At 37.0% G+C, this 11,204-nt stretch overlaps 1 protein-coding gene across 3 annotated transcripts in view; it reads right to left on the bottom strand.

Annotated features, from left to right (window-relative positions):
- Positions 1–670: 670 nt before the first annotated feature.
- LOC129218597 (NADPH oxidase 4-like) overlaps positions 671–11,204 on the bottom strand; it is a 121,560-nt gene continuing 111,026 nt past the window's right edge. For all 3 annotated transcript variants that reach the window (XM_054852917.1, XM_054852915.1, XM_054852916.1), the window contains 2 exons: positions 4,711–4,811; positions 671–970 (listed from right to left, as the gene is read on the bottom strand). In XM_054852917.1, the coding sequence (XP_054708892.1) occupies positions 850–970; positions 4,711–4,811 (222 nt within the window). In that variant the 3' untranslated portion in view covers positions 671–849. The remainder of the gene's footprint in view (positions 971–4,710; positions 4,812–11,204) is intronic.

Genomic DNA, 11,204 nt, shown 5'->3' with positions numbered 1-11,204 from the left:
ATTTTCGAAACATACTCAAGACTTTCCGAGCTTATGGAGGCGACCAGTTTCTGTTATTGAGCTCATGACACTTATTTTTATTTTTCCTCTGTTTACTTTCATAAGATATGCATAGTAGAAAAATAATATTTACACTAATATGAACAAAGAGGTTTTTCGCTAAATTTAGTGGTGTTAAGGAGCGTTTCGATAAAGTGGCGTATCGATAGCAATCTTCCCCTAAGGCGAACGGAGGTGTACACCAACGCGGCTAATAACTAAAATAAGTGTTTGAGTACAATTTAATTCTCTCCGAGACATTACACTAATTTTCAATGAATGGTACGAATTTTAGGAATAAAGTATACTAATTTTAAATTTGCTAGATTGTGGCAGCTTTGAAATGATATAACCATGCTTTTTCCCTTGTGTTTCTCGTAACCTTTTTGAAATCATAAGTAGTATGTATTAGTGCTTTGAGCTCGCTCGTGCGATCGAGGAAATATAAAGCGCTTTTAATAACCAACATTACTTTAGCTAAGCACTTTCGTCTTTAAAAAAAAAATAAAAAAATGAGAAAACAATTTTCTTAGTGTTAGGAAAAAAATCTATCTGAAAGTGTATTTCATCATATTTTATTTCAATTTATAAAAAAAATATTTCCTCGTTTTCCTCGAGGATTCACGTGCTCTAGTGCATATACATGAGCCGCAACTGACGTCACATATCCGAGGATTTAAAATGTATCGTGTAAAAAATATCACAACATATGAACTATGTAACTGTACAATATATGCTTCATACATCATTTTTTCAAGGAAACAAGAAAAATTAATACAAATAAAAAAACATTAAAATAATGATGACAAATTAAGAAAACTCCTCATGATAATAAGAAAAACGGCATCCACGACTGTTGTAACAATGACTGAGTGTTTTTATTTCATCCGTTAAGACTTTCGAGCCGCAACAGAATATTCCTATGTTAGACCTAAAAAGAAAGAAAAATTGTTTTTTCTTATTGTTTCAAAATTAATGATATCTATATTTATATACACTGGTGTGCAAAAATTAAGGACGAAGTCGGAAAATTAGCATATCAGCTGAACGAAGAGGCAGAGCGGACAGAAAGACCAATCAGGAGATTAAGTAAGGTGATGTACGGTAGCACATGCGCAGATATGCAGACAGACGTAATGGGGGAGTGTCTGAGTAGTATAAAGAATGTTGTCGGTGTAAGATCAGTATTTCTGGCAAAGAGATTGCACGCCGTATAGCAGTTAAAATCACACCGAGTTGCTGCCTCAGCGAGAAATGGCGAATAACCAATCTGTTAGACGACATCTGGATGCTTTTACCCGAGGTCGAATCATTGGGAAGTTGGAGGAAGGCCGCAGTGTGACAAGTGTGACTGCAGAGTTCGGAATTGTGTGCTCACAGCATCGTTTCACGACTTTGGAGACAACTTCAAATTACAGGAACAGCTATCCTGGGGTTCAGTAGTGGTCGTCCACGAGGAACCACACCCGCAGATGACCGGTATATTGTCTTACAGGCCAGAAGAAACAGGCGGCAGACAGTGGGACAAATCGCTAGACACACGACACAGGCGACTGGACGACCGATATCGCTTTTTACCGTGGCCAGAAGACTGCACGGTGGTGGTCTGTTTGCACGACGCCCTATACGGTGTGTACCTCTAACGCCTGCCCATCGGAGAAGGCGTTCTGTGTGGTGCCGGGAACACCGGAATTGGAGAGACAATGAATGGGGACGAGTACTCTTTACAGATGAGAGCAGATTCAGTCTGAGTAGCGATTCTCATCGCATACTCATCTGGAGAGAGCGGGGAAGCCGCAATCATCCCTCGAACATCATTTAAAGGGACAGGTATGGAGGTCGCGGTGTTCTCGTTTGGGGAGGCATCATGCTTGGTAGTCGTACAAACCTTCACATCTTCGACCCAGGTTCAGTCAACGGGACCCGTTATTGTAACGAGATTCTTCTTCCATATGTGCGTCTTTTTAGAGGCGCTATGGGTCCGCACTTCCTTTTCATGGACGACAATGCACCATGTCATCGCACCGTAGCTGCCGAACAGCTCTTAGAGATTGAGGATATTGAACGTATGGATTGGCCGGCACGATCTCTGGATCTCAATTCCATCGAGCATGGATGGGATTTTCTAGGCAGACGCTTGGCAGCTCGTACCTTACCACCAGTAACGATTCGGGAGCTTCGATTGGCGCTGCAAGACGAATGGGCAGCAATGCCTCAACAACTCATTGACACCCTCATTCTCAGCATGGGCAGACGCTGTGAAACCTGCCCAGCAGTCGGGGGAGATCATATCCCCTACTAAAGACCGGATGTTTCTTGCTGGACACCCATCACAGGGATGTTTCGGCCTTCAGTCGCATTGCGCTCCATTCTACTTCTTCAATAAAGCTTCTTTTTATCCCTCTGATTTCTCTTTTAGTAAGTGTTGCTTACATTACACATGTCCTTACGTATTGGGGATCTTACGATATTAAATGTGTTGATTTGGAAAGCTTTTGTACAAAGTTATATTGAAAAAACCGTCTCGTCCTTAATTTTTGCATACCAGTGTATATATATATGAAAGGACATTTTTAAAATTGTAGAATTTAAGTTTACATAGCTTTGCCCTAACTTTTCCGGGCGATGCCCTTTTTCAAGGTTTTTAATAATTTTGAAGTGGTATACTACTGTCGAACTTGAAGGTTCAAGAAGACATCTGGTTACTGTTTGAGAACACTTGAAAATTCATAAAATTATCCCCGGGAATGGGAGTACAGATAGCACTTATTGAGCTAGGAACCAATCAGCAGTTAAACTCAACCATAATTCCCCCTAGCGACCGAAGTAAGAAACTGAGGAACAAAATCGGGAGACACGGAGATCACAGGGACTTTTAGAATTAATCACCATCCATGAAAATATGTAATACCTAGATCAGAGCTGTAATATCTTCAACACCTAGAATGATGAATAAAAGTATCTTTTCTACTACAAACGAGTATGATTTACTTGATTAGAATGTTACAGTGGCGGCAAATCGAGGCGGGCAAGGAGGGGGGGGGGGGTGACTGCCCTCGCACTTTTTTTATCATCAAAGATTGCCTCAACGTTAAGATTTCAATTTCGAAATATTCTGGGTGAGGTTATCCGAACATCAACGTCATTAAATACTGTTTAAAATTTCAGTTTTAAAACTTCAATTTTGACATTTTTCCGGGAGGAAATCCCCGAGCGCACTCACTCCTTTAAAATTAAAAGATAACCTAAATTTGCGCTATAGAGACTACAGTTTGAGGGGAAAATTCAGGAAGAGAACCTCCCTCGATGGAATAAAACTGCGTTTTAAGACTCCAATTTACAAAAAAAAAAAAAAAAAAAATCGGAGAACTTTTTGTGAAGTTCCCAAAGGAAATTCAAGATAGAGTTATTAGGATTTCATCAGTAAAAAAAACTGGGAGAACTTTTGAACCTCATCGTTCCTCTTTGTGAAATAACGTTTTAAAGGACGTTCAAAAAATGTTTTAAACGTTGCAAAATTTCTGGGAGGGAACCCCATTGCTGTAAGTTTTCTAAAGATGGCTTTAATTTGAGTCTTTAAGACATCAGTTTAAGATTTTTTTCCGGGAAGAGCCTTCCTTACCCTTACATTGCCGAAGACAGTTCAAACTTCTTCGTTATTATTATTATTATTATCAATTGGACTAAATTAAAAAAAATCTGTATTATAGCCATAATGCAGAAGTCAGTTCGTGAATAAAATTCTGCACCCGTTACACTCACAATTCTGGACGTCTAGCGGTAGCATGGCTCAATACATTTGTAGCGGACTTCCAGTGACTTGTTCAGGTTATACCACGTCGAGTTGTTGCACTTCGTCAAGCAAAAGGAAGTTTAACACGACATCAGGAGGTATTCCCATGACTTTTATCTCCTAAGTGTATACTTTTAATGAATTTTTAAAACGATGGCTAAAAACAGAGTTTTTTTTAATAACTTTTTCATTTTTAGCACGAACTAAAACTCTATATTTTTCGATATTTTGCTTTAGATATATTTTTAATCGTTTAATTTATAAAATCCTTCTTTATCTTTCCCTTCACTTTTTAAAAAAATAATATAATGTGTAGCTGAGTGTACATATAAATGTTAAATCAACCTCACATCGCTTGCAGTTTGCGAATCTGTTAGAAGTTTCGTTTTCTTAGTCGGAGGTCGTAAGTTCGATTCCCGCGGGTGCCTTGGGGGAAACTTTCCCGCGAGTGTCTGGAGGCAAGGTGCTTTGTACGCAGTCCTCATTGTATGTGAAGCTGTTTAACTTCTGCACGAATAAATATATATTTTTTTGCGATTAGCATTGACATAATAAAGAATCCCTTTATTGATATAAACCTCATATTTTTCTTATATCTACAAGTATACGTACTAAGTTACTTTAATATTGATGCGTTGCGTGTTTTTTTTTCGGGCGGGGGAGGGATCATCTTTTGTTTCTAGTAATAAGCAGTCAGGCTGATTAGGAAACGATGTGTATGTTGAAAGAGTGTTGTATTCGCTGCTTTTTGACAATTAAAAAGTTAAAATTTGTGTAAAAACCAAGTACTAAGTAAACACGAAGAATAATCCCATTTGCAGTTTCCGTTCAGAATCCTTTCTTCATTACCGAAATACTAAAATTTAAAGCAATCATACTTTTTGTATATGCTTGACCATTGTTCAAAAAGATGATGCCATTTTGGTCTGCCAAGCTGTATTCTTGGTTTTAACACAGGAAACGATTCTTGTAAAGTATTCTAAAAAAGAAATCATTTTAAGTGAAAGTATTTCATTTTTTGTGCATTAGTAGATATACTTTACCTTTTTTTTTGATAATTCATGAAATTCCAACCAAGGAGAATAGAAAGACTTTAATCATCTCCTCTCCATCTTATCACGCCCCGCCAAGGAAACCAAACGTCAGCAGCCAACAGAAGCAAATCCACCGCCAAAGACGAAAGAAAATAAAAGCGACCAAAAACAAGATTGGGCCATGGTAGCCCAATCGGTAGAGTGTCGGATTCGGGGCCGGAGGGTCCTGAGTTCGAACCTCGATGGTCGAAGACCCACCGTCGTCATTAAAGGGAACTGGGTGACTTTAAATATGCTCGTGGTCTCAATGTCCTCCAAGTCAAACGATACCTCTGGGGGTGCTAGCACCAGGTAGCTATTAGCTCCTGGACTAGTTCTAAATTCTCATTAACTGTTCGATCCGGTGATGGTGCTGCCATTTATCGGTATATAAAATAATGGAGGCAAGGCACTTAGTATGCAGTCCTCGACATAAATACAGTTGTAGTCAGTTGTGACTCTGAATAGGAATAGGAAGAACAAGATTACACGACAGAACAAGTTGTTTTTTTTTTGGGTTTTTCACCCCTCTGTATCTCAGCCCCATGAAGACCCCCGGAGTTGATTTTTGGTACACTCAATCGCTAGTGGATCCTGACGCCGTAAACCAAAATACAATCCCCTGGACCATCAGGGGGAGGAGGTATTAAAGTTATAAAATCGCTGTTCAAAAACGTTTTCGCTTTCTTTGACAAGGCTACAGCCCAGATGAAAAAAGGAATCAAGCTGAAATTTTGCTCACACATTCCTTGTGCCCTACTGATGTGCCTTTTGTGCCATTTGACCCCTCTCCCCTTCCTCCTCGTTTTTACCCCCAAATTGTACCTTCCCGGGATTCTATCACAGCCCCCCGAAGGGTACGGTAATGATTTTTTGTATACATATTCTTGGGGGGCCATTGAGTACATATACGAAAATTCAACCCCCAGGGACATCATGGGCCGGAGTAATTGAAGTTTGAAAATCACTAATTTTCCCTAAATTCTTATGTACTTACACTCAGCGCATAGGGTTTGTTTATCTCGGACTGCAATTGCAAGGTTAGAACAGATCTAACAGTTATTCCAAAGTTGTCTTAGGAAATGAAATTCAATCAAGACTAAAACATATCCAACAGTTGCAACTAGACGTTAAATCGCGGATATCACAAATTTGCCACAGCGACTGCGCATGCGCGCAGAATTAGCTCATTCGGCTTTCTGTTTTCAGTTTCTATGTAGTTTGTTGTTATTTAAGCAAAGAAACATTAAAGAATAAGATTATAATACAGTCTCCCCCCAACCCCAATTTCGCCGATACGAAATTTCCTTCCCCCTGTTTTTCAGTTTTGATATATTTATGGAGGGAAGAAATTTTAAAGGTCGGCGCGAAACTGGGGTTAAACCATTACAATATTTTACGTGACAAATTGTATGAAACTGTACGCATATGAATACGGCACATATAACTTTTTAATTGAAAGCGAAAAATAGCACTTTTTTATTGGTTTGCTTAGTTTCTAAATTAATGGATTTTTCACAAACAACACATAATAAATTGAAAATATATGAAATACGTGTGTGGATATCCGTGTTTTGCAGTAATTTGTCAGCTGAAAATTTTTGCAATTAATTTAAGCAAGACTTTTAATGAGCTTAGTCCGCGTGCAACATGCGCATTCGCTATGGCAAATTTGGGATATCCGCGATTTGACATCGAGTAAAGTTGTATAGATCTTCTGACACATTCAAATTTTAAATATTTAAAGGCTTAGCTTTTTTTTTTTTGCTTGGTGATAACATGCGTTATTTCGTTTTTTTAATGAACTTCTAAACAAAACTAGGTATTAAACAAGACAAAGACTTCTATCAAGAAAAAGAAAAATCACCAAACAATTAAAATTATCCCATAAAACGTAAAATAATCCACGATTTAAGAAAAAATGTAATTAAACAAAAAGTGAAAAGCTAGATTAAAATAGCCCTCAAGCTGTAAAACATTTAAAGAAACCTTCATGAAAATGTTGAATAATCTGTCAAATAAAGAAACTGTAATAGAATTTATTTCGAAGTTGTAAAATACTCGAAAACAATATAATTTAAAATATAGTATTTTATTATCAAGAAGTTTTCTTTGCAACAGAGAGGATACAAGGATTGCAATAAAATTTAAACTTCCCAATTCTCGCAAAATGAACATAGAATCTTAATAGTCAGAAAATAACTTGACGTAAATTTAGGCTAGCCATTATTGTTCCTTAAAAACACAAAACAGCGTTGTTTCAATTGAAAATTTTCCGATTTGAAGTTCTCAGTTCTAAAAATACAGACAAAGTAATAATATCAATGCAAAAAGATGTGATATCTCATCAAAAACAACCCTGTTGTAAAAATTTCCCCGCCAAGAAAACCTTTAACTTTTCTGCACAAAAAAGAAAACCTGCATCCTAAACCCAAAAAACATCAGCCATAAAAAGTTATGATATCTAGTTTACCCGCCAAGTATCTGCCAAACTATCATCCTCCCTCTTCTTTTTCATCACAGCTACTTCCATTAGAACCTCCTCCCACCTTGTTTATCTTGTTTGGCGGGAAGCTTTTTGCTCACCAAGCAACCACTTCACTTTGAAAAGCTTCCCGCCAAACAAGATAAACAATTTAAAAGATCTATCCATATTTCTGAGGAGTTGAAGGTGTAGGGCTAACTAGACATCATAACTTTTTATGGCTGAGGGTTTTTGGGTTTAGGATGCAGGTTTTCTTTTTTGTGGGGAAATGTTAAAGGTTTTCTTGGCGGGGAAATTTTTACAACAGGGTTGTTTTTGATGAGATTATATTTTCCTTCGTCCCTCCCAGAATGTTGCGATTCAACACTGAACTACTATATCGTCTCTATGGTCAAGGTCAACCATTTGCCATAGCAGTTTCAGTAGGGGAGACCGGGGTTAGTTGGCATAATGGGTTAGTTGGCATTGTGATTTTAAAAAACTCCACGGTTGATTGAGAGCACCACTGAACCTGTCACATGATCATCATTAATACGTCTATCTTGCATGAGAACGCCAGATGGATCCAGCCATTGCTTTGAGTGGAAGGATTGAAAACGTGATTTTCGTATCAGTAAGTAAAATTTTTATTTTTCAGTATTTGTCGTTTTGTATAATAGCGTATTCACACAGAGGTAACATTAACAAGTTTTTAGTATCTTTGGAGGTTTAACTAAGAGGTTATAAGTCTATTTCTGCTGTAGTTGATGAACATTTGTTTCAGTCGCCATGTTTATTTTACTTGCCGTGTTGGGGTTAGTTGGCATACGTACTAGGATGCTAGTAGACATAAGCTGACTGGGTATGCCAACTAACACCGCAACAACGGATAAGCTAAGGTGTGCCATCATTCATACCGACATAATTTAGTTAAGCATAGGGTACTTCCCAATAATAAATTATTATTTTTTTTATCTGTTTATAATTACAGAAGGTGTTTCCTTTTTCACAGTTATGAATCAATAATGGCTCGATGGATATTAACGCTTGATGTGTCCAATTAAAGGTACTTTTATGTAGATTTGCCAAACTTAGTGTTTTAAAAAAGGGTATCATTTAAGTGCTATACAAATTTTAGCTTAATTTCGCGAAAACGGTTACCTAGTCAAACAGTTACCTAACGAACGATTACTGTAAGCTCACTTTTCTGCCTTACCTATGTTTGATAATGTAAATATTTTCTTTCAGATATTCGAGGACTTATTAACGGAAAACTGAGAGGGCTACAGTGACAGCAGATGATATATAGAAAGAGAGCTGTTGAGGCACACATAATTGAAAAAAGAAGTTTGAGAGACGTAGCTGATGAACTCAAGATCTCTGTTAGACGTCTCGCACGGTATTGCAGGATTGCAAAAGAAAATATAAATGCTTCTCAAGAGGTACCAGATGGCATTGGAGGATATAGAATAGTGCGGCAGGTGTCACACTCACACCTAGAAACGCTTGCCTTACATTATATGCCAAATTACCCCATTACCTATGCTAACTAACCCCGACTCAGGGGTTAGTTGGCACTGTTGAGGCGTCTTCGGAAAATATTTTTCACGAGTTTCCCAGTGAATTTTAGACGATGGTCCCAATGTTTTTTTTGTAGCCATGATGTTACCCTGTCAGAGGCATAAATCACTTTTACCGTAAATCCTACATAAAAAATAGAAACATCAAAAAGTGAAAACTGTGCCAACTAGCCCCGATCTCCCTACATAAACACCCAAATAAATTTGTTTCGGGCTCTTAGACTGATTTTGAAAGGAAAGCATATGCATTTCAATTCAACTGATAGTATATTTTTGACGGCAAAATGATTATTTTCTTTGGGGAAAAATTACTAAATCGAATTACTTATCTGAAAAACTGTAATTCAAGCAGGTAAATATATCTAGGTGAGCCTTCATTTAGAATTTAAGAGTCATTATTCCTAAGTTGGACACTTTTGATAGTTGATGTCTTGATTTTTCGTAAAAATTTCAGGGTGTGTTAGTGGTACTATGATAAGAAAAAGTGTTTTTTTTTTTTTTAAACTGATTTGTTTGTCCTTGAGTTGTGGTCAAAGTTTAAGATCATGAGAAAAAAAAGAGTTAAATATATGATTGCTTTGCTTCAAAAGCAGTGACGGAACCAAGTCAATTGTTTTAAATAAGGATACTACTTGATACTAGGTACATTCTGGTATAAATATTTTGGTGACTTTGAGGGCAAAGGTCATTTGAAAATGCAATTTTTTAAACTTTTTTGCCTTGTTTGGGTTCGGATTGCCATGTTGTGGTCAAGGTTACATAAAATTTTATTACACTGGAAGCATGAAATTTTGGGAGCTTGAAGTACATTTGGCTGTTGATTCGTTCTAGAATTTATGCGAGTTTGAGCTCATAAGATTTTGAGTAGCACGCATATAAACTCGTGAAAAAACGCTCTTTTATACTGAAATCATCATTTTTGAGACCGTTTAATTAAGTAAGATGATTAGATCTCATGGTTTTCTGACATGAGTCTAAAACTACACCAGGTAGAGCATAATTACAGCTCTTGCTCAAAGTTATTGACTCACGCGTTATAGAGTAATTGACCTAAAACTTTGATTGTTGTTGTTTCAAATTATCAACTTTGATACTGAGTAATTAAAAAAGTTGATTAGTTGCCATGGGTTTCTAACCCGGACCTTAAACTACACCACTTAGACTGTAACTACAACTGTGTCCCAAAGTTGTTGACCCGTCGCGATCAAAGTTATCGACCTCTAAACTTGGCCATTTAAAAAAAATCATCGATTTTGAGACCGTTTAACTACTAAAGCCAAGAGAAACGAAAGCTATTTTATATTTTTCTTAGTACTATACTGTGGTGAGTAGTTAATCATATACTTATTTCCGAGGGTTACTCACGACTTTAGCAAACATCCGGGTCCAAACAAGGCAAAAAAAGTTTAAAAAATTGTATTTTCAATTGACCTTTGCCCTCAAAGCCATGAAGTGAATCACCGAAATATTTATACTAGAATGTACCTAATATCAATTAGTATCCTTATTTAGAAGAATAGGCTCGGTTCACTCATTGCTTTTGAAGCAAAGCAATCATATATTTAGCTCTTTTTTCTCACGTCCCTAAATTTTGACCTAAACTCGAGAGCCAACAAGTCAAATTAGAGAGGAAAGAAGCTTCACTTTTTCTTATCACAATACTAGTAAAATATCCTGAAAGTTTCAGGAAAATTGAAAATGTCAACTATCAGGCCCCCATTCACTTTGTCCAGCTTTAAAAGAAAAATGACTCTTAAAAACAGCTTTAAAAACAAATATTACTGTGTTCTAGTTATGCTACAAACTTCGAGAACTAAGCTCATCTCATGTAGATTTTTACAGGCTTGATTATACTTTAAAAATAGAAAGCCTATGATATTTCTTTCATAAGGTGTTCTGAAATTTATATTTGTCTTTAAAACTGGAATACATAAATAATAAATTCAAAGTTTGAAAGAAAAAAAACTTCGAAGTACATCAGAGCCCGGTCCAAGTACCTCCTACAACCGATATTTCATGTGTTTGCACCTAGTCATTTAGCCCCCCGTAGCAGAATCAGCGTAACGTACGGCGTCGATTCTTTAGAGAGTCTGCAGACTAGTTCTTAGAGGCAGGGGTGCCCACAAGGGGGGATTATGGCGCAAGTTGCGCCATCAAAATTTTTGGGGGGGATTTTTTTTTTCCAGAACATTTTTTTCTTTAGAACATGAAATTCTTGAATTTTGGAAAGAAAAAATATTTAAACTTACTGAACA

This window comes from Uloborus diversus, chromosome 3 (genome assembly GCF_026930045.1).
Source record: "Uloborus diversus isolate 005 chromosome 3, Udiv.v.3.1, whole genome shotgun sequence".
NCBI classification, from domain to species: Eukaryota; Metazoa; Arthropoda; class Arachnida; order Araneae; family Uloboridae; genus Uloborus; species Uloborus diversus.
This window is presented reverse-complemented; position numbering and strand designations above follow the sequence as displayed.